Here is a 26,555-nt window from a genome sequence, read left to right as displayed (position 1 = left end):
TAATATTCTTTTTTCTTGTATAGTCTATTATCAAGCCTCTGGCATAAGCCTTCATTGTATCCCAAACATTCTGTATTGAAGTGTCTTCTTTTCTATTTTCTTTAAAAAAAAGGCCAGTTCTTTCTCCATCCACTGTGTAAATTCTTTCTCCTTTAAAATAATATTGTTTAACGTCCATCTCGATCTTTTTTTTTGTCCCTTCCATTTAATTGTCAATGGATTATGATCCGCCAAGTACTTGTTTCAATATTTACTTTTGAACGCTAGATATTAAGTCTGTTGAAATCCAAATCATATCAAGTCTGGACCATGATAAATGTCTATTTGAATAAAAAGTATATTGCTTAAGTTTAGCATTTCTTTCTCTCCATGTCTTTTTAGAGTTAATTCCTCTGTCATTTTAAAAAAGGATTTAGGAAGAGTTTTTCTATTATACTTTGCTGCTGTTGCAATATAGTCAAGTTTATTATCCACAATTCCATTAAAGTCTCCCATCATAATTATATTAGCATAGTCCAGTCCAGCCATCTTGGTATGTAATTTTTTATAAAATTCTTCCTGTTTGTCATTCGAGGCATAAATTGCAATCAAAAGTATCTTTCTATTATTGTCCATTATTTCCACCATTAATATTCTCCCATCGTCATCTGTATAAATCATTTTAGCTGGAATAACCTCTTAATATATAGGACCACCCCTCTTTTCTTACATTGAGTCAAAGAGGTAAACAATTTCCTAGTTTTGGTTGTAATAACAATTGTTCATGTTGCTTTTTAATATGTACTTCTTGTAGACAAATTATATCAAACTTTAGTTTCTTTAATTTATGGAAAATCTTCCTTCTCTTAGCAGCTGAATTCAGTCCATTTATATTCATTGTAATCAGTTTTTTCTCTTCCATGATTATATTTTATATTTAGATTTAACCACTCTCGTGGGTCTTGATTCACGCTGATCTTTAATATCCACTTGTCCGCCTACTTCACCTTCTTCTTTTCCAATCTCCACTTGTTCCTCTTGGGATTCAGTTAATGGGACCTCCTTTTCTGCCTCTCCTTCTCTCTCTCCAAAGACTTCATGTAGAACAGTTCTGCTTTCTCGATTGAATCAATTCTATGCCTCTGTTCCTGCCACATAAACATCAATCCTTCTGGGATCAGCCATCTGTAAGACACCTCCTTTTTCAATAACATTTTGGTCAGGAATCGATATTCTCTTCTCATCTCTCTCACTCTTCTAGGTATTTGTTTTAAAACCAAGATTTCTTTACCTTTGTATTTCAATATCTTCTCTCTTGCCACTTGTAAAATTTGTGTCTTCATGGATTTTTTAGTAAATCTAATATGGACTTCTCTGGGCAGATTATTTCTCATCGCATATCTTGTAAAAACTCGATATATCTCATCTATTCCATCCATCATCTTCTCTTCTGTTATCTCCAACGCATCCGCCAAGATTCCTACCATTATCGCAGCTAAATCTTGTCCTTTTTCTTCTTCTGTATTTTGAAATCTAAGATAGAATTCTGATCTATCCAACTCCCACTTCAACATCCCACTTTTTTTCTTGTTCAATCACTGTTAGTCTATTATCAATATTTCCAATCTTCTCCTCTCTTCGCTTGCCCCTTCTTCGACTTTTTGAAGTCTCTCCTCATATTTTGTCATCATCTGTTGAATACTTTCCACTTTTTCCTCCGTCCTCCCTGTTCTTTGTTCAATGGTATCTATTTTTACCTTAAGATCTTGAATTCCTTGCATAATCATCTGAAAAGATGCTCTTTCTTGTTCTTTTTCTTTATCTTGCTTTAACATTGTCTGAATTGAACGCTGTCCAGATGGTGGGAGGCAGAGGTAGACATAGAAGCACCGAAGATATAAGTTTCTTACTCATTTTAAATGGTTCCAGCTCTTCAACTTCTTTCAAATTTTAATCCAAAAGAGTAGCCAATTATAATCCAAAATGAAAAGGCCAATAATAAAAAAGAATCAATAATGAGAAAAAAAAAAAAAAACATGAAAAAGAAAAAGGAAAAGAACAAAAAGAAAAAATTCTTCAAATTCTTCCTGACCTTAATCCAATTAAAAAAAAAATAGTCCACAAAAGAGCATAAAAATAAAAATAAAAACCCAGTAAAGTAATAAACAAAGTCAAAGCCAAAAGGAAGGAAAAGAGAAAAAGAGGGGAAAAACAAAACAAAAACAAGAGGAATAAATTTCTTCAAATTCCACACCTTAATCCAGCCAAAAAGAAAGAAAAAACCTCAATTGAAAAAAAGAAAAAGAAATAGTCCATTGATATGCATTAAAAAAGAAAAAGCAGAATCCAAATAGAAAGGAGGAAAAATAAAGTAAAATAAGTCAAAATAAAGTAAAAATAGAAAAATTCAGAGGCTTCCCTTTGAAAATAAATCAAACTTAAAAATAAAAATAAAGACCTTAATGCTGGTGGAGCGGGTGGCGGAACTAAAAAAAAAGAATTAGAGAAAGAAAGTAAACAGCAATACACTGCACTCTATTTAATTGTCCAAGGCTCTAATTATGACTCCTTCTCTTTCCCACAAGCTTCAAAGCTGCCATAAATATCCAGAAAGACACCTGTAATAATATTCTACAAAGTGCTTTCCTCTATCTTATCAGAAGATGTCCTTGGGGAGAAGTATTTCGGTCTTTTCACAGTTCAAGTAAAATGTTTCCAAGCCTCTAGTTGGCAGTGTTACAAAGTTTCTTAGTTCTCACTTTCCCCCTCCTCTCTGAACAGCATAAAAAGAAGAAAAGCCGGCAAGGAATATACAAACATATAAAAGCAAAAAAAAAAAAAAATAAACAAAGGGAGCCTCTAGCCTAAAAATGAAAAATCCAAAGGAAGAATACAACATATAAATATAAAAAGGAGCAGTCCAGTTATCCCGTAAATAACAATGAAGTCCGGGAAGCAAAGAAAAAAAAAGCAAATAAATTCTCTATTTGACGTCTCCCTTAAAAAAAACGCCGCTTACTCAGTTTTGTCAAAAGAAAAAAAATCACACAGATTTCTTCTATTAAACAGAGCGAACTTTCCAAACTCAAAAATTAAATAAAAAACGTTTCTCACCCAACCGACAAACTCTCTCTCAGACCTGTTCTTTCTGGAGCCGCCCGACTTCAGCAGCATGGGGCTGCCTCTCCGCCGCCAGCAAAAGAGCTTCACCCGGTCTTCCAGGGATTTTGCGATATCCCCGGAGTCCTCAGGGTACGCTCTTCATGATAGCTGCCCCCACGGGACAGCATAGGTCCGTTTGGACCGGCCGGTAACGGAGATATCGGCTGCAATCGAGGAGCTCGATTGCAGACCGTATCGTCACGGCGCAAGCTCCTCCCTTCTCCCTCACTGCCTTTTTATTGCAGCTTGCAACCGCACCCTTAATTATCTAATTACATTGCAGTTTGGTGCTTAAAGCTACAAACACTTAAACCTAGGTTTATATATTTAATCACCCAAACCTAGTTGGTGTATCCATATACCCAACATTCTCCCCTTTTGGGTGATATAAATATATAATACCTTTACAATTTAAACCCATACTTTTCACAACTCTCTAGGTGCTTAATGGCACCTTGGGCTTTAGTAAAATTATCAGCTATATTGTCCTCCGACATGCAGTACTCCAGCTGTATCATTTTACTCTGTACAGATTGTCTAACGTTTAGATATCTTAAATCTGTATGCTTGCTCCTAGTTTTTACTGCAATATTTGTGGCCATTTGAATTGCTGCCTGATTATCTTCATGTACAATTATAGGATAATTTACAGTTATACCCATATCATTCATCATTTGTTTATACATAATTAATTCAGTACATAATAGCGATAAACAGGAGAATTCTGCCTCCATAGTAGACAAACTTATATGCTGTTGTCTTATTGACTTCCAACCTATTAATGTCTTACCCAGCATTATGGCTGTTCCTGAAGTCGACTTTCTTGTGTCTCTTTCTGATGCAAAGCTAGCATCTGCATAAGCACTCAATATGAGATCACCTTTTGGTTCTAGATACAAGGCATGGTGTAATGTTCCTTTAAGATATCTTAAAATTCTCTTCAATGCTATCCAATGACATTGAAACGGATCATTATTATGTCGTGCCAGCTGATTAATACTATAAGCTATATCTGGCCTTGACCAATTGCTAATATATGATAAGCTACCAATCAAAGATTGATATATTGCCTTATCAAACTTGGGACTTTGAGCATCCATTTTGCAAATATCCTGACTCATTGGAGTCTTTGCAGGCTTACAAAGTTCCATCTTATAATCTATTAGCAATTTAGATATCTTATCCTCCTGAGATATCTTATAACCTTTCTGTGTTTTCAGTATATTCAAACCTAGATATCTCTTTATCTCCCCTAATTGCTTGATTTTTATTTTCTTTCCTAATGATGCTATTATTTTATTTGCTTCATCATTAGTCTCAGTAATCAAGGCAATATCATCAGTGAATAACAATAATAATGATATTTTCCCATTTGTCTCCCTTTTAAATAGACATGGATCGGCTAAACCAGCTTTAAACCCTATATTGTTCAGTTCCTTTACAATATACTGGTTCCATTCATAGCCTGATTGTTTAAGACCATAGAGGCTCTTCTTTAACAACCAACAATCATTATTATTTTCACCTTTCAATCCAATAGGCCTTTTCATATATACAGTATGTCTTAGTGGAGCGTGCAAGTAAGCAGTTTCCACATCTAGATGGTTAACTATATATTTCTTGCTTGCTGCCCACACTAATGCTGCCCTTAATGTTGCTGCTTTAAGACTTGGTGCAAATACCTCATCATAGTCATTGGCACTTTGTCTAAAACCTTGGGCTACTAATCTTGCCTTATGGATTATATTTCCATCTTTGTCAGTTTTTATCTTAAAAATCCATTTGCAGCCAATGGGTTTTATATCTACAGGTAATCTCGCATTTTCATATACTTTCATATCCTTCAAGGATTTCAATTCCTTATTCATTGCTGCATACCAACTTTCCTTATCTTTAGAAGGATACTTTTTAATTTCATCCACAGTATATGGAACTTTATTTACCTGGCACACAGTGTTAGCCTGGTATCTATCAGGCGGTCTAGATATTCGTGTTGTTCTTCTGGGAATTACAGGGCTTGTATGAGGACTTTTTTGAGTTACTATCTGTTCCTGTTCCTCATCTTGCTCAGCTATTTCTTCCTCTATGGGCACAATTTCTTCCTGTATTTCTCTTTTTACTTTATTTTTAAAGTTACAGGGATAATTAATGGAATTTCTGTAGGATTCAACAATCACTTCTTTATTGTTATCCTGTTCTAACTTATCCCATCCTACGTGCTCTAGAAATTGGGCATTAGCACTACATAACACCTTAGATGTGCCTTTCTCCCAAAATCTATATGCCCTATGGTTAGCTTCGTAACCAACGAAGAAAAATTGTTTAGCTCTGTGTTGCCCTTTACGCCTGAGTTGTGTAGGGATATGCACCCATGCTGGTGCACCAAATGTGTGCAGGTAACTCAGATCAGGCTCCTGCCATGCCACATGGTGAATGGTATTTCACCAGTAGTTGAGTTAACAACGTTGTTCAATATGTTATTAGCACACATTGCAGCCTCCCCCCACACAGAATCAGGTAATCCAGAATCAGTTAACATTGTTCTAACCATTGCCTGTAGTGTTTGGCCTCTTCTCTCTATAAATGCATTGTGTTGTGGTCTGTATGGTGCAGATTTCTTGTGCTCTATTCCAGCTACCTTTAATCTATTCTGGAATTTGCTCTTCAGATAAATAACTATTCAACAAACAGTTTGTCTTTACAGTAATGTGCAACTCACACCAACCTCTAACTGCTATAACCTGGTTAGTTAGACTGTGCGCACTGGGCCCATAACCAATGTTAGTGATTGGGGACAAACCCCCAAGCAGAGTGCACAGCAGCAGTCAAGCCAGGCAGTCAAATGAGAGAGAGGCTGGGCCCAAGAGTATACACACACTGGAGACAAAAACACTGTTTGTAGTTTTTAAATAGTTATTTAATTCATTTAGAGTTTAAGCATTGTCAATCAGTCCATATGTCATACACAATATATCCATCCAGTAACCTAGTCCATTAACTAGTCAGTACAATGTCTTTATCTGCTTGTAAATCTTCTCCTTCCGATACCTTTCTCTCGAAGACAACGCTGAGTATACACAGGATATCAGCTCACCAAGTAAACAGTCCTTTTGTTGAGTAGAAACGGTATCCAGCACAGTAGCCAACAAGCAGACGTCTCATACAGGAGTAAACAGCAGGCAGCAGATAGCAGAGAGACCAGACCAGGAACCAGACCAGTGACCAGGAAGGTTACGTTTCTCTCACTGCCTTTTTATTGCAGCTTGCAACCGCACCCTTAATTATCTAATTACATTGCAGTTTGGTGCTTAAAGCTACAAACACTTAAACCTAGGTTTATATATTTAGTCACCCAAACCTAGTTGGTGTATCCATATACCCAACAGGTTGCTTCCAAGCTAACTTTCCACAGAATTTCAGCTCTGGTCTAAGAGAATCTCCATTAGTATGCATCGACTAGTAGTACTTCTCAGTATAATTCTACAGTTTGGACTTAATGTTTACATGACTTTAAAAGAGTCCTATTAATTCATTTTAAATTATTCTAAGAGATAGAGGTAAACTACTGTTAATGTTTGGGAATTCTGTAGTTTGGAAAGTTAGGGTTAATGTAAAAATTGATCATTATACCTATTGAAGATTTGCTAAGTCAAATTACTTACCTAATACTTAAAACAAAAAAGCTATTGAGGATTTGCTAAGACAAATACAGGTTACTTCTAGAAGTATTTAGGAAATACAAACTCAGTGATGATGTATTCCATGTGCACACAACCATTAGAATTGGAACTGCATAAGTGGAATATTCTATTGAGAGCAATTCAGTGCCATGTACATTAATGTTGGACTAGTGTTGCAGTAATAAAGGCTTAAAGATTGATTAGAGCTGAATCCTGCAAGTTATATCAGAGACTTATCCATGGAATGGAAGAAAATATTTTTCTGAAGTTAGATGCAGATTCTTCTATTTATGGAGAATTGCTTGACTAGCAGAGCAGAGATGCATAACAGGACTATGCACGCTGATAATGCACAAAGATAATTCCAAAGAAATGTTTTGGAACATACTACAGTATGAACACTGGACCTTTTTGAAGCAGATACTCATGTAAGCTTAAAAAAAGAGATGGTTGCTTTCATAATTTGATTGTGAATCATTCTGAGTATTCTGTAATCTTGTTCTTGGTGCCCTTAAAGTTTTGAAATTTTGTGCTAATTTATGCCACTGAATATCTAGAATTCGTTTTGTCTAAGTATATTGACTCTTCTAAAGAAGAACTCTCCACCTGCATGACAATTTATTCCAATTAGTCCAGTAATGTCTCCAAATCACCCAAAACTCCCCTGTACTGATCTCTGAGAATAGTTTTAAGTCTATCTTTGCCTACCTGAAAATAGGCATCATATTGGGCAAAATGTGACATTTGGAATTATACTGCAAAGGTCTTTAGGATACAGCAATTTTGCAAGCTTCTAAATGATAATAATTACGACTGTGTTCCTTGATCTGAAAGATATGAAAGAATTGGCTATATGTTAATCACTATAGTCTTCAACAATCTTCAACTGGGGGGAGGAAGAGTTATCCACCCAGTAACTTTTTCTTATAGCCCTTCCCGTTTAACCATATTATTACAGTAGTTTTAAGCAATTTTTAGCGGGACGTTCTCTTACACTTTTTGGATGAGATGAATTTTTGAAGGCCAAGGCGCAGATAAAGGACTTATTGTGGACTTGAATGTTATGAGAAAAAGAAATGATATGAGAGCTGAGCGCTCTCCTTTTACAGAAATCAGCCAAACAACCACAGATAGAAGAACATTTTGCAAGAAAAGGATGTTCTAAGTAAACAAATGTTCCTTTTATTTCAAACAAATCTGATGCCTTAGAATGGGATCTTCAAACAGAAATAGAAAAACAACAGCTGTCAGAGCATTCCTTATCTGTTAGGGAAGAACTAAATCAGAATCAGGACTCCCCCATGGACTCTCAGTGTGACAAGTCTTGGGAGAAATAAAATAAGCTTAAAAATAAAAACCAAAACGAGGCCTCCTGAGAAAACTCAGTAGACTTCATGACGAACCAATACTTGTTCACAACTCAAACTGTGATCTTAATATTCAAGCATCTCTCAGCTATTAAATATGGACAGAAGATGCTGAAATATAATGTCGATGCTTATTTTCAAAAGCATAAAACTAGACTTTTCATGCATCAAGGTTGATACAATTGGTTCATCTAACCTTGTTATCCAAGGCATGTGTGCTGTTAAAGAACAAGCACAGTACCTAAATGTTTACTCTAATATCATTGTAAAACTTGACAAAATAAAGAGAATGGGCTTCACACACATTGAAGATCCCTAGCTGTACCAGAAGAATATTTCTAGTTCAAACTGTTTATAGCAGACATGACAAATTATTAATTTTGAATAGCTAAAATAGCAGACCTGGAATTCTAGGAGAGCAATAGTAATTTTTGTAGGCCAACTTCTTCATAGCCAAAACAGCAAGATAGATATGTGTGCTGTTGAATAACTCCCAAGCATCTTAAATTGTAAGTGGATTCTTCTATCTTTCAAACAATCTACCATCTCACTGATGTTATTAAAGATGAAAGCACATTCATATCTTATGCGCAGAGTCTTTTGTGACAAAAAGATTAATCTCTATTCAATTCTATGTCACCTATATCAAACTATCATCTCAAGTCAGTTCCCAGATGCCTCCGAGGCAAGCACACTATCCTCAGATTTGAGAAAGCAAGACCATGGAAGTCAGATTTACTAAATGAACACTCTCCAGATATAAGTGAAGCTGGCCTTATTAATATTTCAGCTCCCTAGAAAGGGACCAACCAGATAATATACTACAGAAGTTAGAAAATCTGAGGAAAGCTGTCTATTGGATACCACAGCCACAGCTGAGTCTTTGATAGGCCTTGCTTCTCTAATTGTCTCCCCTCAGTGGAGAATGAAATGTCTGGATATTGTCCACCAATCCATAGCTCCCCAAATCCTCTTTGGCTGACTCAAGGTTCCATTTTAACTGAGTAGGAGTTCTCAAAGACATGCAATTGGATCTATAAGTAACAAGCAGGAGGTTAGAGGCAGAACTCTTGCCAATTCAATTGTACAGAGCAGAATTCAGCAAGAATTACCAATCCTCCACCCAGTATTGCTGAAGAAGACTCTACAACATAAAATCTATTGGACTTAATAATTTCATTTTTTCAGAGCAAGGTTTCCTGGAATAGTTACAGAATTTACATGAGAAAAGCCAATGTTTAGAGGAAGCTGGTTATTTCCCACTGGTTCTTCAGTTCAACACAACAGTCTCAGGTCATTGGCCTGCCAAAATGAAAATCAAGCCATTTGACTGTTCTTGAATGATGATGCAACTTCCTTATTAACTTGGAATATTGCTGTCTGGTTTGCACCATCAAAAGACCAACCCTTTTTTGATTATCTATCACAATTTTGTATCCTTTTCCTTCAAGAAACTTGGGCTATATCAGAGGTGGAACTGGATGGCTACTGGCAACTCTATTTTGGCTACCCCAAGTAATGCAGGAGAGAAACCCAGCTGTATATTCTTAATGCTCTGTGGAAGGGGATTTCTTAGCAGAATAAAATTTTGGGGAGGTAGGGAGGATTGATTGATTATTGAATTGTGTCATGTGATCTTCTAAAAGAATGGTATGAAATATTGTTAACCTTAAATTAGTTTTCAACAAACGAACCAAGCCATGCTTTGGAGATTGGTGTATGAAAAATAAACATTGATTTGATTAGGGGTGCACACAGATGAATAGAGCTTTCATCATTAAATAATGCAATCATCAACTGAGTCCTGCCTAATTTTGCCAACTTTTTTTTTACTAATATAATTAAGCAAATGAGTTTCTCCCATTGAGTTTGTTGGAAGCCAGCCGGAAAAGTTGGAATTGGTAACCATGTGTCCCTGAGACACTGCAACCACCCTAAATACATGCCACTTTCCAGGATCTGAATTTTGATTATGTGAGCCCAGGAATGTTGCGACAGTCACAAGTGCAAGGACTTATTGCAAATCATAACTTTAAATGGCCGATAAATAGTTGCAAGTCAAGGACTACCTCTATATACAATTCCTTACAATGAGTATCAAATCTCTTTTTCAGAGAAAACATGCCAAGCCATTTCAAATTCAAAGAATATTGTCCAATGGTTTTTCGTAATTTGCGAGAGAGGTTTGGAATTGATGATCAGGACTTTCAGGTAAGCTGGTTAGCATGTTAAATAAGTCTTGATATTTGGGAGATGTCTGATTTAGGAATACTTTGCTGGGAAAAAAGGTAGGTGGAATAAAAGGTAAATATCTGCAAATTTCCAGATGTAAACTCAGCTGGTAATTGTGAGTTATATAAGTTTATTTAATGGGTATGTTTTCTAAATTTCCTTTCTGTATTTCATACTTCCTTATGGTTCTAAACAAGTAGTATGTATAACAAGTCATAGGTAAATAGTGAATATAACAAGTCATAGATAAGAAGTCAGCTCTACTGTTCAGTGTGTTGTGGTTAAGCATCTGTAATTGCAGGCATTGTGTGCCTCTCAATTGTGAAAGTGGTATGATTAAAATGTAGAATTTCAAGGTAAATTTCAGAGTATTCTCAAATACATTACAAATGAACTTTTGGTATGAAACTAAAATATGACTATTTAAACTTTTGCTTGCTTTCTTTCTTTCTTTCTTTCTTTCTTTCTTTCTTTCTTTCTTTCTTTCTTTCTTTCTTTCTTTCTTTCTTTCTTTCTTTCTTTCTGCCTGCCTGCCTGCCTGCCTGCCTGCCTGCCTGCCTGCCTGCCTGCCTGCCTGCCCGCCTGCCTGCCTGCCTGCCTGCCTGCCTGCCTGCATTTTATCTGCAGAGAAGACACTTTCTCTTTTTGCTTTGCAATTCTTAAATTACAAGTGGGATTGTCACTTCCTCTAGTTTCATTATTAGCTAATACCATCTGATAATTACTATGATTTTGTCATATTGTGTTTATAATTATCTTTTACAAATAAATTGGGAGTTGTGACTGTATAAAAAAATAAGTATGGAACATGGTATCTTTTCAGAGATATTCTCTAAAGATAAATGCAAATAAGCCACCTAGTTTTGCATTTCCTTTGGCAGTCCAGGTTTGGCTTAAACTTGTTTCTTAAGTGTTTTTGAAGTCTGATGGACTGTCTGTTTGCACATACTTCAGACTGGATCATTTAAAAAAAGGTTGCACTCCTGTGTACGTTTAATCTATGCAAAAAAACATTGGTTCCTTATCTCTGGACTTGTTTTTCTTTTTCTTTTTTAAATTTAAAATAAAGTTTATTTAAGTTTCATATATTTAAAACATTTAAAAAGAAACAAACAAACATATAAACAAATATTTAAAAGCACAACTACAATGATGTGGGAAAATACCCAAACAAAGCTGAATACCATACATGTAAGTACCCGCAAAAACTTAAGAAAACAAATATATATACATATATACATTTTGCAGCAGGTATTGAACATCAGTTACATTTTTCTTTTTTTTTCTTTTACCCCATAACATTGACGTGATCTACCTTGTTGCAATACCTTCCTCGTTCTTTTAATGTTTTAATTTCATAGAATACTTTATGATTAAATGCATATCCTTCATAGTTTCATAACTTAATCAGTTGTCAAATGTTGCTTTTTCTTTAATCATTCATACCAACAGTTCCAAACTTTGTAGTATTCATTATCTTTGTTGTTTTTTAGTAATTTGGTTAGGCTGTCCATCTCTGCACGCTTGTGAATTTTTTTAATGACCATCTCCTCTGAAGGGACAATAGACAGTTTCCAATTTTCAATATAACTTATTCTGGCTGCCATTATAATGTGCAAGATTAAATATTGATATTTTTTTTCTATTTTTGAGTCTTTCATACCCAGCAAAAAGGTTTTGGGTTCAAGTTTTACTTCTTGTTTAGTTATATTTAGAATCCAATTTTTGATATTTTTCCAAAATCTCTGAGCATATGGACATGTCCACCACATATGGAAGTATGTTCCCTGGATGCAGTTACACTTCCAACAGTTTGGGGGGAGATTCGGGAACATCTTAGCCAGTCTTGCGGGTGGCAAGTGCCAACGATACACTATTTTATAGAGGTTTTCTTTGTACAAGGCTGACATAGTTAGTTTGTAATTTATTTCCCAAATATGTTCCCACTTGTCTAATTCAATACTGTCCACATTTTTTGCCCAAATTATCATACACTCCTTGACTGTTTTTTCTTTTAATTTATAATCCAATAGATATTTATATATTTTACCAATCAATTTCCTTTCCTCTCCATGACAAATTTTATCTAATTCTTGATAGGTCATGTTAAAACCAAATTGTTCTTTGTCTTTTTTGTAATGTGTTTGTACCTGCTCATACGGCCACCATGCTATCTCTTTTCCTTGAATTTGTATTTGATTTCTATCCTTTAACCCTTCGATTTGATGTTATAGAAGTTTATATCTTACAATATTATCAAAACCTAAAATGTTTGGATGTATAACTGCCTCCATTGTAAATAACCACAGTGGGACCTTACAGTAATGTACTTTTTTTATCTTTTCTCAAATAGTTAATAACACACTCCTTATATAATGCCTTTGAAAGTACAAGCGGTGTTTACTCTTTCCATCCCACGTAACTGCATGTTGGACTTGTTTTTCATTCTCAAATCTCATAATTGGAAAAACTTTCTGGAGGATGTAGAATAGTGAGATTTCATTTGATATATACAGTGTCTTTTGTTGCAGACAAAAGAGATTTCATTTGTAATCTGAGAGAGAAGGTGACTCATGTAAACTGAATTTACAATATTGCTTTTAAATTAGATCTTTTTTAAAAAAAAAATTGTATTGCTTTTAAAATAATAACAGGAAAAAACATGAACTACTTATGAAGGCATGCATCATCAAAGAAAAATGTACAACAAATACTTCTAAAAAGTGACAAAAGTACAACAGAAAAAAGGAAACAAAGTATGAAATATTAAAACAGTAAACAATTTCAATTCTATATATCAAATGCAAATATGCAAAAATGTATATATTTCTAATACATACATAATTATCATGCTTTTTCAACCTTATTTTGTATAAATGAGTGACATAATTCATTATGCTTATCCATACAAAGTCTGTGTCTATAGGCAATCTGTACATAGGTGGCCAATGAGATCTTTGATCCACTAAATGAATGGGGGCATGCATTTATCTTTCCAGTGTTCCAGTGTTGTAGTATCAGTCTTTCAGCCATAGTAAGGGCATTAGGAATCTATTTACATTGTCCAATCATTAAATTCCATGTACCTCTGAAAATTGTATCTTTTGTCACATAGTCACATTTACATACAGGTGATCCTCCACTTATCACCATTAATATAACAATAGTTCAATTACGATGGCACTGAAAAAAGTGACTTAAAAACTGTCTTCGAAATTTTGACCATCGCGCCCACCTGTCTGATCACATGATTGTGATTTGGGGGGCTTGACAATTGACTTATGTTTACAACCAGTTGCAGTGCTGTCCAGTAACATAATTGCAGTTGTTGGAACCATCCAGCTTCCAACAAGCAAAGTTAATGGGGGCAGCCAGATTCATTTAACAGTCACATGATAACGACTATGATAAAAATGGTTGTTGATGAGTTGTTTAACAATCACATTGCTCAGCCACCAGAATTCCTCTCTCAACTGTGATCATAAATTGTGGACTATCTATAGTCTATTTTCTCCCAAAACTTAGTACAGTAAGCATAGGAGTAAGTAAAAGCATGTGTTTTAAAGAAGCATTGTTTATTTGTTTATATGTTGCCCATCTCATTGTTCTGAGTGACTCTAGGCAACTTATAATAGTATAAAAGCATAAATACAAAAACATTAAAAATTAACAACAATTAAAGATTAAAAACAAGAGCATGGACAGAACAGGGGTGAACAATGAGTGGTAATCAATAATTATATCTATGAAATCTCCAACAAAATACTATCTTAGATATCTCTTTTCTATACAAATGTAGTGGAGACATATGAATTGAATTTATGTTGTTTTCTTTATATCTTTATTGTTGTTCAATTTGAACCCAGTATTATCCTTTCTGATTAGCAGCTGCTCCTGCTCTTTTCAACCAGAGACACCAGAACTTTTTGTCACTCAGGTTTACTCTGTACCCATTTTTATGATAACTCTAATTTTAAATACTTAAGAAACTGTGGCTTGGGAATACCAAACCTAATTTAATTGTCAGCTATGCTTTCAGCATAGAACAGTACAGGGCAAACATGAGCAAAATGGCAAATTTCCCAAGTTGCTTAATAATCCATGTCAATGTAATTAAAACAACTGCTTTCCCCAGATGTCTTTGGAATATCAACATATAATTCTTGATAAGTTGTTCCAGACATTATGGTTTCCTAAATTGCAGTTCAAGAATATATGTGGGTGATAATCTGTGGCCATTTCCCTCAACTGGAAATTCATTTTGTTGAAGCAACTGAGAAACTTTATAGTGACAAAATGCAGAATAATGCTGCTACTGATATTTTTAACTTACACTTCCTTTTTAATAGTTTAAATTCTGCAAATTGTTACATTTAATTTCTATATAAGGACATCTATTCTAAGTAGGTCATGCCTAGTTTTATTCTGTTCATTTGTAAATCACAAATGCTTGAAGTAGCATTCTTGAGTTTTCTACCCATATATTTTTGAAGGTGTTGCAAACTGTTAATTATTCAAATGTTTACATGAACTGAAGAGGCTACATGATTTTGATTTGAGCTGATTAATGTATTTTCAATCTACTGAGGGACCTAATCAATAGCTGTCAGAGCGCTGTCATAAAACTAGGACAGTCATTAGTAGAAGACTTCGACCTTTCTCAAGCAGAAGGCTTCCTGGATATAATCAGTATGCTTACAAATAATGTATCATTTGGAAACAAGTTGCTTTGCCCAGCAATCTGCATTTGTAGTCTCAGTATTTAGAGACATTCTTCAACCTTTTTTCATAGTATTTATAATTCTACCTTCCGGATTTTGTACTGGATTTTTGTAATCTCTCAAAGTCAAGAGTGCAATTCCCTTTTAAGTCCTGAGCAACATTCTCGGCATATTTTGCAAGTCAAGTGTGCTTCTTTGCATCTTATTATATCTTTGTGAAAGCAGATGATTGACTGATGTCTTTTAACATTTTTAAATCTCAAAAAAACCAGGACCAATTCCAGTTTTATTATATTATCCCTTTCCTGGCCATGCATCCCTGCAATTTTGCAGCATTGCAGTGTGACTTCATTTTTTCAACTGCCATTCCAGTGATGGGAAGTATCAACAAAGAAGCAAATTGAAAAGATTTGTATTATATAGGTAGTCCTCAAAGTAGAACCATTTATTTAGTGACCATTCAAAGTTACACTGGCACTGAAAAAGTGACTTACGACTGGTTTTCATGGTTATGACAATTGCAGCATTCCCATGATCATATAATCAGAATTTGGGCACTTGGTGACTGGTAGGTGTTTATGACTGTTGCACTTCCCCAGGGTCATATGATTATCATTTGTAACCTTTCCAGCTGCCTTCCAACAAGTCAATAGGGGCAGCCAAATTTGCTGAACAACCACATGGTTCACTCAACAACTGCAGTTATTGACTTAACAACTGTGGCAAAAAGGTTGTAAAATGGAGAAAAACTCACTTAGCAATGGACTTGCGTAGCAACGGAAATTTTGGTCTCAATTGTGGTCATAAATCGAAGACTACATTTAGAGGGTTACTTAGTGTCTGTCTCCCCATTGCATGGCTTTTTTTTTCATATTCTAATTTATAAAGAATACTGAGGGTTTTTAAATTGAGGTTGGCTTTTATTATTGCACTTAGTGCTTTTATCCATCTCCAGAAATATTTTATTCTACCCTACCCTGCCCTACTCTACTCTGTTATTGCACAGTTGTAGTGATACCTCTCAGAATTCCTAACTTGGCTGGTCAATAGCAGTGCTATCTGGAATCTCTAGAGTTGTAGTGGTACCTCAGGTTGGAATCAGAGAAAACTAGATTTTTATGAAAAGGATTTCACATTCTTTCAGGCTTAGGATCTTCATTTTATCTTTCTAGGGGATTAATAGATTTATGACTCCAGGAGCTCCTATTTGCTTTTTGTGTTACACCTATCAAGACCATAGACAATCATTTACATGACACATATTATGCATATTATGCACTTAATATCAGATTCATATTTTGGGTTTGGGGATGTGTAGTGAAGCTGCAGTAAGGCAGTAGTACAGAGCATTGCACAACTAGACAGCTGGCAGAAACATTCATATATTTTTTTCTCCACTACCTTATACCATGGCAGTTCCATTTCAAATTACCCTCTCCCCATTCAGATATTATTTGGTTTAATAATTTCAGCTTAAAATTTTATTCATTCTGACTTTTATACATTTGACCTCTGTTTTTTTTAACTTTAGTTTTGTTGAAAGCCGTTTTAATATCAACTGTCAGCATACAAGCCAACATATAGATTAAATAAGTTACATGCTTGCATAAAAATATCTCCATTTTCTGAAAATTAAGAATTATAATTTAATGATATTAATATACCAGTGAGAAGTAGAAAAGATTGGAGATTAGAAGAAGCTAATTAAATTGACCTTTAAATCCTTCCTGCTCTCTTGGAGTTTAATGCTAATCCCTAAACACCTATGGTGCAGATAGATTTCAAAGGAGAAAAGTTGCCATTCCTTTCATTTATCCATTTTTTTTTACTGAGAATGTATTAACATAGCACATCTTCTCCATTACGTAGGAGGACATTTATCCTATCTGTCTGAAAAACCAGAATAAACAGGAATTATGTAAATTAATGAGGAATATCTGGTGTTATTTTAAAAAATGATCTTGAATTTTAATTAACTTGCTATATTGCTATTTGGAGTTATTGTCTCACATTCAAATTTGGTAGAGTGGAGTCATGAGGATTATTTTTCTCATAATTTTATCTGCTCTTCAGTGTCTTTATTCTGACACTTGGCCTATCTGTTTCTCAGTATTCTTTTTCTCCTAGACTGCAATGGTTTCTATTTATTCAGTATTTGCTTAGTCCATTTGTAAATCACGTGTCTGCCATCCTTTCCTTTTCTTCTTGTTTGAGCCAATTGCTCCTGCTATTGTTTCTGTTTTCATTTGTCCTTGTTTTCCTATAGAAGTAGTAGGACTTGGAATACATTGGTCTTTGGTCTTCCATGCATCTATCAGCAAATACTATTATTAAATGATTAGGTAAAGGTATTATCATTTTGTTTGATCTTAATAAAGGCATGCACTATTGTAGATTATAAATTGAAAGTAAGTAGTAACAGCTAAATTGGCTGCTTGATCTTGATAATTGTAGCAATGTAACCATATAAAGTGATTGATGAAATTAAACTTAAATATGTCTTATCTAAGAATTGACAGGTAATCTCAAGCTGTGCTATATACTTTTCCTGTTTTTTTAAAAAGAACTTTCGTAAACTGCAGTCATTCTGATCTGAAGTTGTTCTGGATAAGGCATGAGCATGCTCATTGTGTTTGTTGCTTCTTCAAGAAGCTGCATCTTTTTTCAATTTTAAGCACTAGTTACACAAGCCCAAGAAAATAAATAGTTGAATTCAGGAGTGTTGATGCCTTGGAAGTTTAGAAACAAGCCACTGTATTGGTTATATCCTATAAATAGCCGAAAACAAACTCATATTTGTGCTTATAACATGATGATTAGAATGGCAAATATTACTTCTTTGCCCTTGTTGCATCATCCCAGGAACCTTGTTAGTGTAAGTGGCAGCAAAGTGCGATGAGAGTTCTGGACAGTATTTCACCAGTAATAATGTTTAAATTCAGCCAAATTCTCCTCAGAGCTGCTCAGAGCATCCAGTAGTGGGAGGTGCTTCAGTCTCTGCATTCATAGGCTGAGCTTGAATTGAGGAACGCTCCTCTTCCTCCACGTGACTCCTCCACAGCGTTCCCCAGTTTTTGCTCAGCCTTGTGCGAGACAGGCAGTGCATTGACTAGCTCCTTGGCCGAATCAGGATTTTCTCTAATCACAGTCACAATTTCGTTTGTTTATCAGGTTGGAATTATTCTTCTCTCTTAGCCCTGCACAACTGTTTAATTGGGACTTCTATCCACCCAAGGGAAGCACATTTGCGCCCCCAGAGGGAGGCAAAGGGGAGGGCCAGTAGTGTCTTCACACCACCTCCCATAGCCAAAATATCCTTACACTGCCTTTTCTTCTGTGCCGCTTTGTTCTTTTTCGTTTGTTAGCGGCTTGAATTGCTTTCACCTGAGTCGTTTCATTAATTCCCCCCCCCCGCCAAATGCCGCTCTAGCGTGGAAGGGCTAATCTTTCCCTTCCCTGCCCCACTCCACATTTAAAGCTTCGGCTTGCCTTTTGGGAGGGAAATCCGCCGCTGAGAGACCTGAGGATCCCTCGCATTGTTGGCGGCTGCCATTTTGGGAGCCTCCTCGTGGCCGAGCGCCATTTTGTTTTCTATATCATTTCTGTGAGTGTAAATCTGCTCGAGGATACAGGACCCGTAGGCCTGTTTCAGAACTATTCAACCTCATTTAGCCATTTAGCACTGAGGTTGATTTCTTTACTTCAAGAATCGTTGGCCTCATCCCACAGCTTATTACTCAGTGGTGCAGTAGCAGCAGCACCACCCACCCAGTGCTGCCTGGGCAGGCAGGCTGCTGAAGGCCCTAGTTTCCTTTCTCACTGGGCCTTAGGCGTTCAAATTTCGGCTGATTGGATTATCTGTTTATTTTCTTCATTGGCATCAGACCTCTGTTATCATTGGAGCAAGGATTCAATTGTGTATTGCAAAGATAACAATTTTATCACTCTTCTGAGCAGAATATTACCGTGGTACGACTCAATTTCATATATATATCCATATATATCCATATATATCCATATATATCCATATATATATATATATATATATATATATATATATATATATATATATATATATATATATAAAAAAAACTAGGGGGCGTGAAATAATTATCAGGGCACCCAGTCTTACCATAGATTGGCCCCTGGGCATGCCAACCGCCTCAACTTGATTCCTAACATATTCTGCAGTATATCTAGATTTTTCCTCCTTATCCAGGCGCAGCTCACCCTCACAAGGACAACAGGCTCTGATTCCTGGAACACCGGCTAGAAGGGCCCCTGAAGCCACCTTCACCCCCTACAGCAGCCGGCCTCCATCAAGAGGACTCACTCATAGATGAGGTTCCAGAGAGAGTAAGATCCTGGATGGAGTTGGCTATCCACCAAGGGATCGTGGCCGGACTCCAGCAAATAGCCAGGCCTGGTCACTACCTGACAGTTTCTGACCACGAGTCTCAATCTGTAAGATCCTTGCCCAGATCAGACCAACTCCATGGCCAGGTACACTTGCAGAGGGAGATCCCCCTTACAGAAAGGGAGAAGGAGGAGGAAGGGGAACTGGACCAGATCAGGGAAGATAAAGAGTTTGATTTGGGGTCTATGCAGTACAGCGAACCCCTATCAGAGGCGGATCCATTGGAAGAGGAGATGTCCGAGGACGAGGGACTTACCCCCGATCAGCCCGCCTTCGTGGGTTTGTTCAAGCCACACTTATTTAAGTCCCTACTATTCAAGGCCAAGAACATTTCGGGCCTAAATACGCAGTCATCCTCTGACCCCCCCCAGTCCCGGAGGGCCCAGATGACTCTATCTTTAAACAGCCCGTGGTGGAGGCCGAGGTTATCCCAACTCCACCCATTTTTTCTGATCTGGTGTTGAAACAACTGGCCTCTGCAGTGGGCCTCCAGCCCCGTCTGGCCACGATAAGAGATTTCTCAATTTTGACCCGGAATTCTCTAAATTACTGAGTATCCCTGAGGTTGACGAGCCCATAGTGGGCCTAGCCTCCTCCTCGACCCCGAGTGACGCACTGGAGGCCCTGAAGCCAGAGGAGAAGTGGGCTGAGCTGGCCTTGCGCCGGGCACACCAATCGGATGCCTGGGCCATCAGATCAGCTACGGCTGCATCTTTTTTCATAAGGTCATCTATTTGATGGCTCCGTCAGCTCAAACAACACGTCCCTGCATCCAATGTCAGGGCGCATCAGGACATTGCCAAGCTCACGGCCGCAGCAGAGTTCTCTGCCGATGCCACATACCACTCAGTCAAATTCTCCACAAGAGCAATCACATCACACGTCACAGCCCGCCGTCTGCTCTGGCTGAGACATTGGCAAGCAGACGTTAAGAACAAGGTCAAATTGCCTTCTGCTCCCATTGTGGGAAACAAATTATTTGGCCTGTCTCTGGACTCCTTACTGATGGAGACGTGCAATAAGAAAAAAAATTTTCCCCTCCCTTACACGGAGGATCCAGAACTTCACAGCCCTTTCAGAGAGGGTCCTTTCAGCCCTTCTACCAAGCTCCCTTCTCCCCCAGGTATCAAAGGCCCCAGGCCTTCAGGTCAGGTCAACCCCAGGATTGTGCCGATTCAGGAGACAGGAATAGAAGGGGCAGTAATTACAAAAGGCCCTTTCAGGGAACAGGTAGCAGGCCTTTCCAGCGTCCAAGATAGGCCAAGACACTCCCTTCCCATTGGCGGGCGTCTTAAATTTTTCACCAGCCAATGGGACTCCTCTACCTCTGACGCCTGGGTCAGGGACACCATTAGATTCGGTCTTGCCCTTGTGTTTCAGTCCGCCCCCCCTGCCCCCCGATTTCTTTATGTCATGCCCTCTTTCCAGAGACCGGACTAAGCGTAATCTAATGGATTCCGTTATCCAGCATCTCCTTAATATAAGAGTCATCCAACCTATTCCGACTGCACAACGAGGGCGGGGATTTTACTCTCATCTGTTCATAGTCCCAAAACATTCGGGGGGGGTGGAGAGCGATATTGGATTTAAAACGACTCAACCGTTATCTGATATATCGCAAATTTAAAATGCACACATTGCAATCCATTCTCCTGGGAACCAGACAAGGGGACTGGCTCACATCCATAGACTTGACAGAGGCATACTTACATCGCCATTCGGCCTTCCCATCACAAATTTCTAAGGTTCTGCTATAACAATCATCACTTTCAATACGTGGCCCTTCCGTTTGGATTAGCCTCTGCCCCCAGGACCTTTAACAAGGTCCTCGCAGTGCTAGCGGCCTTTCTCAGGAACCTCCCTGTGCGTCTTCAATGTTATCTGGATGACATCCTCATCCTGTCTCCCTCTGAACATCAAGCAGTGAGGGACACCCAGGTTACCCTAGCTGCTCTCCAAGAGCACGGTTTTCTTATAAACTGGAAGAAGAGCCAATTATCCCCATCTACCCGAATAACCCATTTGGGGATGGTGATTGACACACTGGAAGGGAAGGTTTTTCTGTCTTTGGATAGACTACTCAATATCCAAAAATCCGTCAGAGAGATCAGGTGACTTAGGAGGGTAACTATACTAGATTTGTCAAAATTATTAGGGAAAATGATTTCGTGCATTTCCATTATTCCCTGGGCCCGTCTACACCCCAGATCCCTCCAGTGGTTCCTACTCCTGCACCAGAAATCTGGCAGAAGCAACTCAAAACGCATGGTCAGGGTACCTCCAAGGGTCCTCACTTCCCTCCTCTGGTGGGACAAACCGGCCATCAACAGAGGCTGCTTCTTCAAGGAGCCCCAAAGGCTCACTGTCACCACAGATGCCAGTCTATTCGGATGGGGCGCCCACCTTCAGTCACTCACTTCATGGGGCAGATGGTCTGCAACAGAACAATCATGCAGCATAAACTGGCTGGAACTTCACGCTGTCCACCTGGCCCTTCACAGCTTCCTCCCCCAGGTACGCAGACAACACGTTCTCATTCTAACACACAATGTGACGGCCAAAGCCCACATAAACAAACAGGTGGGCACACAATCAATACGATTAATGAGGGAAGCCGAGCGCCCCTGCCGTTGGGCAGAGAACAATCTCCTTTCCATCAGGGCAGAACACATCTCGGGATTATCAAATACTCAAGCGGACTGGTTAAGCAGGGCCACCAGAGACCAGTCGGAGTGGTGCCTCCACCCATCCCTGTTCAGAGAGGTGGCAACAATCTTTGGGCAACCGGTAGTGGACCTGTTTGCATCCCCTCTCAATGCTCAGCTCCCGAGATTCTTCTCAAGGTACCCATCCCAAGGGGCGGAGAATTACAATGCGTTACGCTGCCCTTGGCCCACAGGGCTCCTGTACGCATTCCCCCCACTAGCACTGGTGCCGAGGGTTATTCAGAAGTTGCTACGCAAGAAAGCAGAGCTGCTTCTCGTGACACCTTACTGGCCCAAACGGCCATGGTTTGCGGACCTCTGCATTCTCTCAGTGGCCCCTCCCTGGAGGATCCCACCAGACAGGATCTCACTATCTCAGGGACCCCTCCTGCATCCGGATCCTCAATGGCTCCAATTAGCCGTCTGGAGGTTGAGCGGGACTGCCTGAAGAGAGAAAAGTTCTCTAGCAGGGTCATCGACATTATTCTAGCTGCCAGATGGCCCTCAACCATTCGAATTTACGAATGGTCCATTTTCCACATGGTCCATTTTCTGTAAATGGTGTAACAAGTTCCAAATTAACCCAGTTTCTCCTTCTGTTGCCCAAATTTTAGACTTCCTTCAGGAGGGACTCAGTAAGGGGCTGTCTCCTAATACATTGAAACGACAGGTAGCAGCATTAACAATGGTTATTTCCTGTGAAGGTGTTGGTTCCTTTTCTCATCACCCCCGTATTTGGGCCTTTCTTAGAGGAGCCATTAATTTACACCCTCCAACTGTGCACCAGTACCCAACCTGGGACCTTAACAGAGTTCTTATTTCACTCACTAAACACCCCTTCGAACCCTTAAGGGAGTCAACCCTCCAGTTTTTGACATATAAGGTAGTCTTCCTCATAGCCATTACATCCGCCCATCGGATATCAGAAATCACCGCCTTATCCATTAGAAGGGACCTTTGCATATTTCATGCTGATTGGGTGGTCCTCCGGCCCGATCCCAGCTTTTTGCCCAAAGTCAATTTGGTTTTCTTAGAGCACAGGAACTCATCCTTCCAAATTTTTGTCCCAGGCCATTGCAGGAAAGGGAAAGACAATGGCACAAACTTGATGTGAGACGCGCTCTGCGAATTTACATCAAGCGCACAGAGCCCTTCAGGAAATCGGAGGCCTTACTCCTTTCCTTTCAGCCCAAAACACAGGGTCACAAAGTGTCACCATCCACCATAGGCCGTTGGATAAGAGCAGCAATAGCTAGGTCATACCAGTCGCAAGCCTTGCAGGTGCCCAGAGGTAAAACTGCTCATTCCACCAGGAGTGCAGCAACCTCGGCAGCTTGGGTCACTCAGGCACCAATAACCGAAATCTGCTGGGCGGCGACTTGGGCATTCCCGTCACCTTTTATTAGGCACTATAAGATTGATGTGTTTGCCTCAGCAGAGGCTTCCTTCGGTAGACGGGTTCTACAGCGGGTTCTTAGAGACCCTGAGGAGGTTCCGGGTCAGACGGAGTCCCTCCCGTAGGACAGGCCCAGCTTTGGTATGTCCCACTACTGGATGCTCTGAGCAGCTCTGAGGAGAAGGGGCATTGGGCAACCCCTCAAATATTGGAAGATGTGGGCATGGGATAGAATTTGTATTGGTCACATTAGTGGATGAACTGAGGAGGTACATACAGTAGATGTGGGGAGTGTACTACTCTTAGTCTTCTTAGGATATCTCAGCAGCTTTCAGTGTCTAGGGATTATAAGAATTTGAAAAGATAGGACACAGATTGAAGATAGATCTCACAAAACCCAGTTATTATTTTCCCAGAAACTAGTTGGTAATTGGAGTTTACTCCTCCTAAAGAAGCAAATCCACAATTTGGGGAACTCCTAAATTCAGTGCTGCTGATCAGGTAGGTGAAAGAAGTAACAAGAACAGCTATTTCTCCACTTTAGTTGGTATGTTAGTTGTTCTCCTTTTTGAAAAAGGAAGTTCTAGCAATAGTGCTTCACACTTTTTATTACTTTCTAGTTGGATTAAGTCCTATCTATTAAGTCAACACAGATCCTGAAACACTGAGGTCATATACTATAAGTATAATAATAGCTTTACTTTACTAATATGTAGATTGCAGCATTTTAGATCAACTGCAGTTCAATTATATTTTATATTTTTAAGTCTGGAAAAATAGACTTTCAGCTTTACCACACTATGTACTATAGTAAATCTATCAAGAAGTGCCTGTATCCATTTGTTATGGGATTTCTGCTTGGTTTTATTGAAATTTTAAGGTCAGTTAATATTTTATGACTTTCTACAAATAATCTTGATGATTGTCTATGCTCACTAAGAGTAATCTTTTTATATTGTGACATTTGCAACCAAAGTTTGCTTAAAAATCATATATTGGATAGTTAAATGATCAGAGGCAGATACAGTATTTGTGTGTTTAAAATTCTGGAAACCTTCAGAATTTTATTCCATGCCTATAAATAGGTTGGCTCCTAGGTTATAGCAGAACTAAAATAGTACCTCTTGTCTGTTATGTCTTGTCTCTTAAGTTTATGTGATGTTTTACAGTGATCCAATTACCTCATCAGGAAAAGCCTTATGGATTTCATCAATTCCCCTACCCCACACCATTACATACTGGTAACTTCCATTATCATGCAGGATAACTTATCTTCTTTAAACTAAATTTATACATATGAGTAACAATTTTCCCTTTTGTATGGTCAAGATAACTTTCCTTTCTGTGCATAAAAATGTACAGGAAACACATAATATATAATGTATAATTTTTAAAACATGTTAATTTAGATTAAGATGGTCCCTTATGATGTAGGCTTGGCCTACTGATGCCTGGGATTGCTGGTTCTTTAGTTCTATTTTATCATTAAAAAGTTGGTACTTAATGTGAAGAAAAAGATACCATTTCATTGAAGCATGAAACAATGGCTGACATGTTCTCTACCCCTTCTTTACTGTGAAACATGAAAGAACCAATACTAGAATCATTACGTGAACTGACATTATCCCATCCTTGCTTCTTTATCTGTTAGATTTCTCTTATAATTATTCACAATTACTTCAAGAGGATAGGCCAGCACTACTTCTTCCAGGTTTTTCCACAACAATCCTATGAGTTTAGGTTCCCCGGATCTCTTCGGGCTTAACCCACTAGTTTAACCATAATACCAAATTAATATGGTCTATATTTCAACTTCTGAGTTGCTTTGCTTTTTGCCATTATATTGATATTGAAGGAACTCTGTTATGTTTGTATATAATATTCCCAAAAAGTCTAATTCCAGTGCAGAAATAAAGAACTATATCATCTCACAGAGAGGAAAGAAATGTAATGGAACTCTATCAATGTGATAAAGTAGCCTGGAGCCAATTTCATTAAAACACAAGCAGGATCTGCTTGGAGCATAGGATCCAGGTTTATTTCCAAGTCCACTGTTCAACATCATTAAAAAATATGTCAGTAATTTAAACTTCCTTCCTAATGATTTTTTAAACCAGAATAAGCTTTTTATAATTAAGATTAGTAAACAGTTCCTTTGGGACATCTCTGTTTAATTTTATGACACAGCCAAACCAATGTGCAATTGTGTGATGGCTTCCTAACTTGAAAAATTTTGCAAACAATAATTCTTGAGCTCTTTCTATTCAAGAGTTAGGATCCCAGATTTTACTATAGTAACAGATTTTTACTTTGACCTCTGATAAGCTTCCTGAAATGGGTCAAAATATTTTCCTTCTTCTTAATCCTATTTCCTAGCAAATATATGTAGGTAATCATGGAAGGCATTTGCAGCTTTTTCTACAGAACTTACAGAAATGTTAATTGTAATAAGGCTTATCCCATTTTACATACTCCAAGACTTAACTAAGCCTGCTGCCAAATTCTGATTTGTCCTCTTCTAGTTGTTTTGGCTACGTGAGACAGCTCCTTAGCCAGCTGGTTTGGGAGGTCTCAGAAGAGCGCAAATTGTTAATTTTTTAATTGTATTTTTATATCGAGGGAATATTGCCTGTGGGGGTTTCTGAAGTGCCAAAATAATTTATCGGTGTTGGGTACCATGATACAATGTCCCAAGTCTATTCATCCATTTCCTTTTAATTGCATCTTTTATATTTACACAGCTAAAATCTCAGCCCTCTTGAACTATATTCCAGTCATGTAACCAACATAACTCATATACCAAATATTAGAGGATTTTACCAGAAGAATAAAAGTAGTTTTATTTATTGGGAAAAACTGAGGTTTTAACTAGCAATGAACATCTATCTATGTGTCT

At 38.0% G+C, this 26,555-nt stretch overlaps 1 protein-coding gene across 1 annotated transcript in view; it reads left to right on the top strand.

Annotated features, from left to right (window-relative positions):
• Positions 1–26,555, top strand: part of PIP4K2A (phosphatidylinositol-5-phosphate 4-kinase type 2 alpha) — an 85,029-nt gene that overhangs the window by 27,937 nt on the left and 30,537 nt on the right. Inside the window, exon 3 of the mRNA XM_087916491.1 lies at positions 10,303–10,399. Coding sequence (XP_087772617.1) covers positions 10,303–10,399 — 97 coding nt within the window. The remainder of the gene's footprint in view (positions 1–10,302; positions 10,400–26,555) is intronic.

This window comes from Pseudonaja textilis, chromosome Z, assembly GCF_049901715.1.
Source record: "Pseudonaja textilis isolate UNSWEBS1 chromosome Z, rPseTex1.2, whole genome shotgun sequence".
Lineage (NCBI taxonomy): Eukaryota > Metazoa > Chordata > Lepidosauria > Squamata > Elapidae > Pseudonaja > Pseudonaja textilis.
Note: the sequence above shows the minus strand (reverse complement) of the source record. Positions and strands in the feature narration are given on the sequence as shown.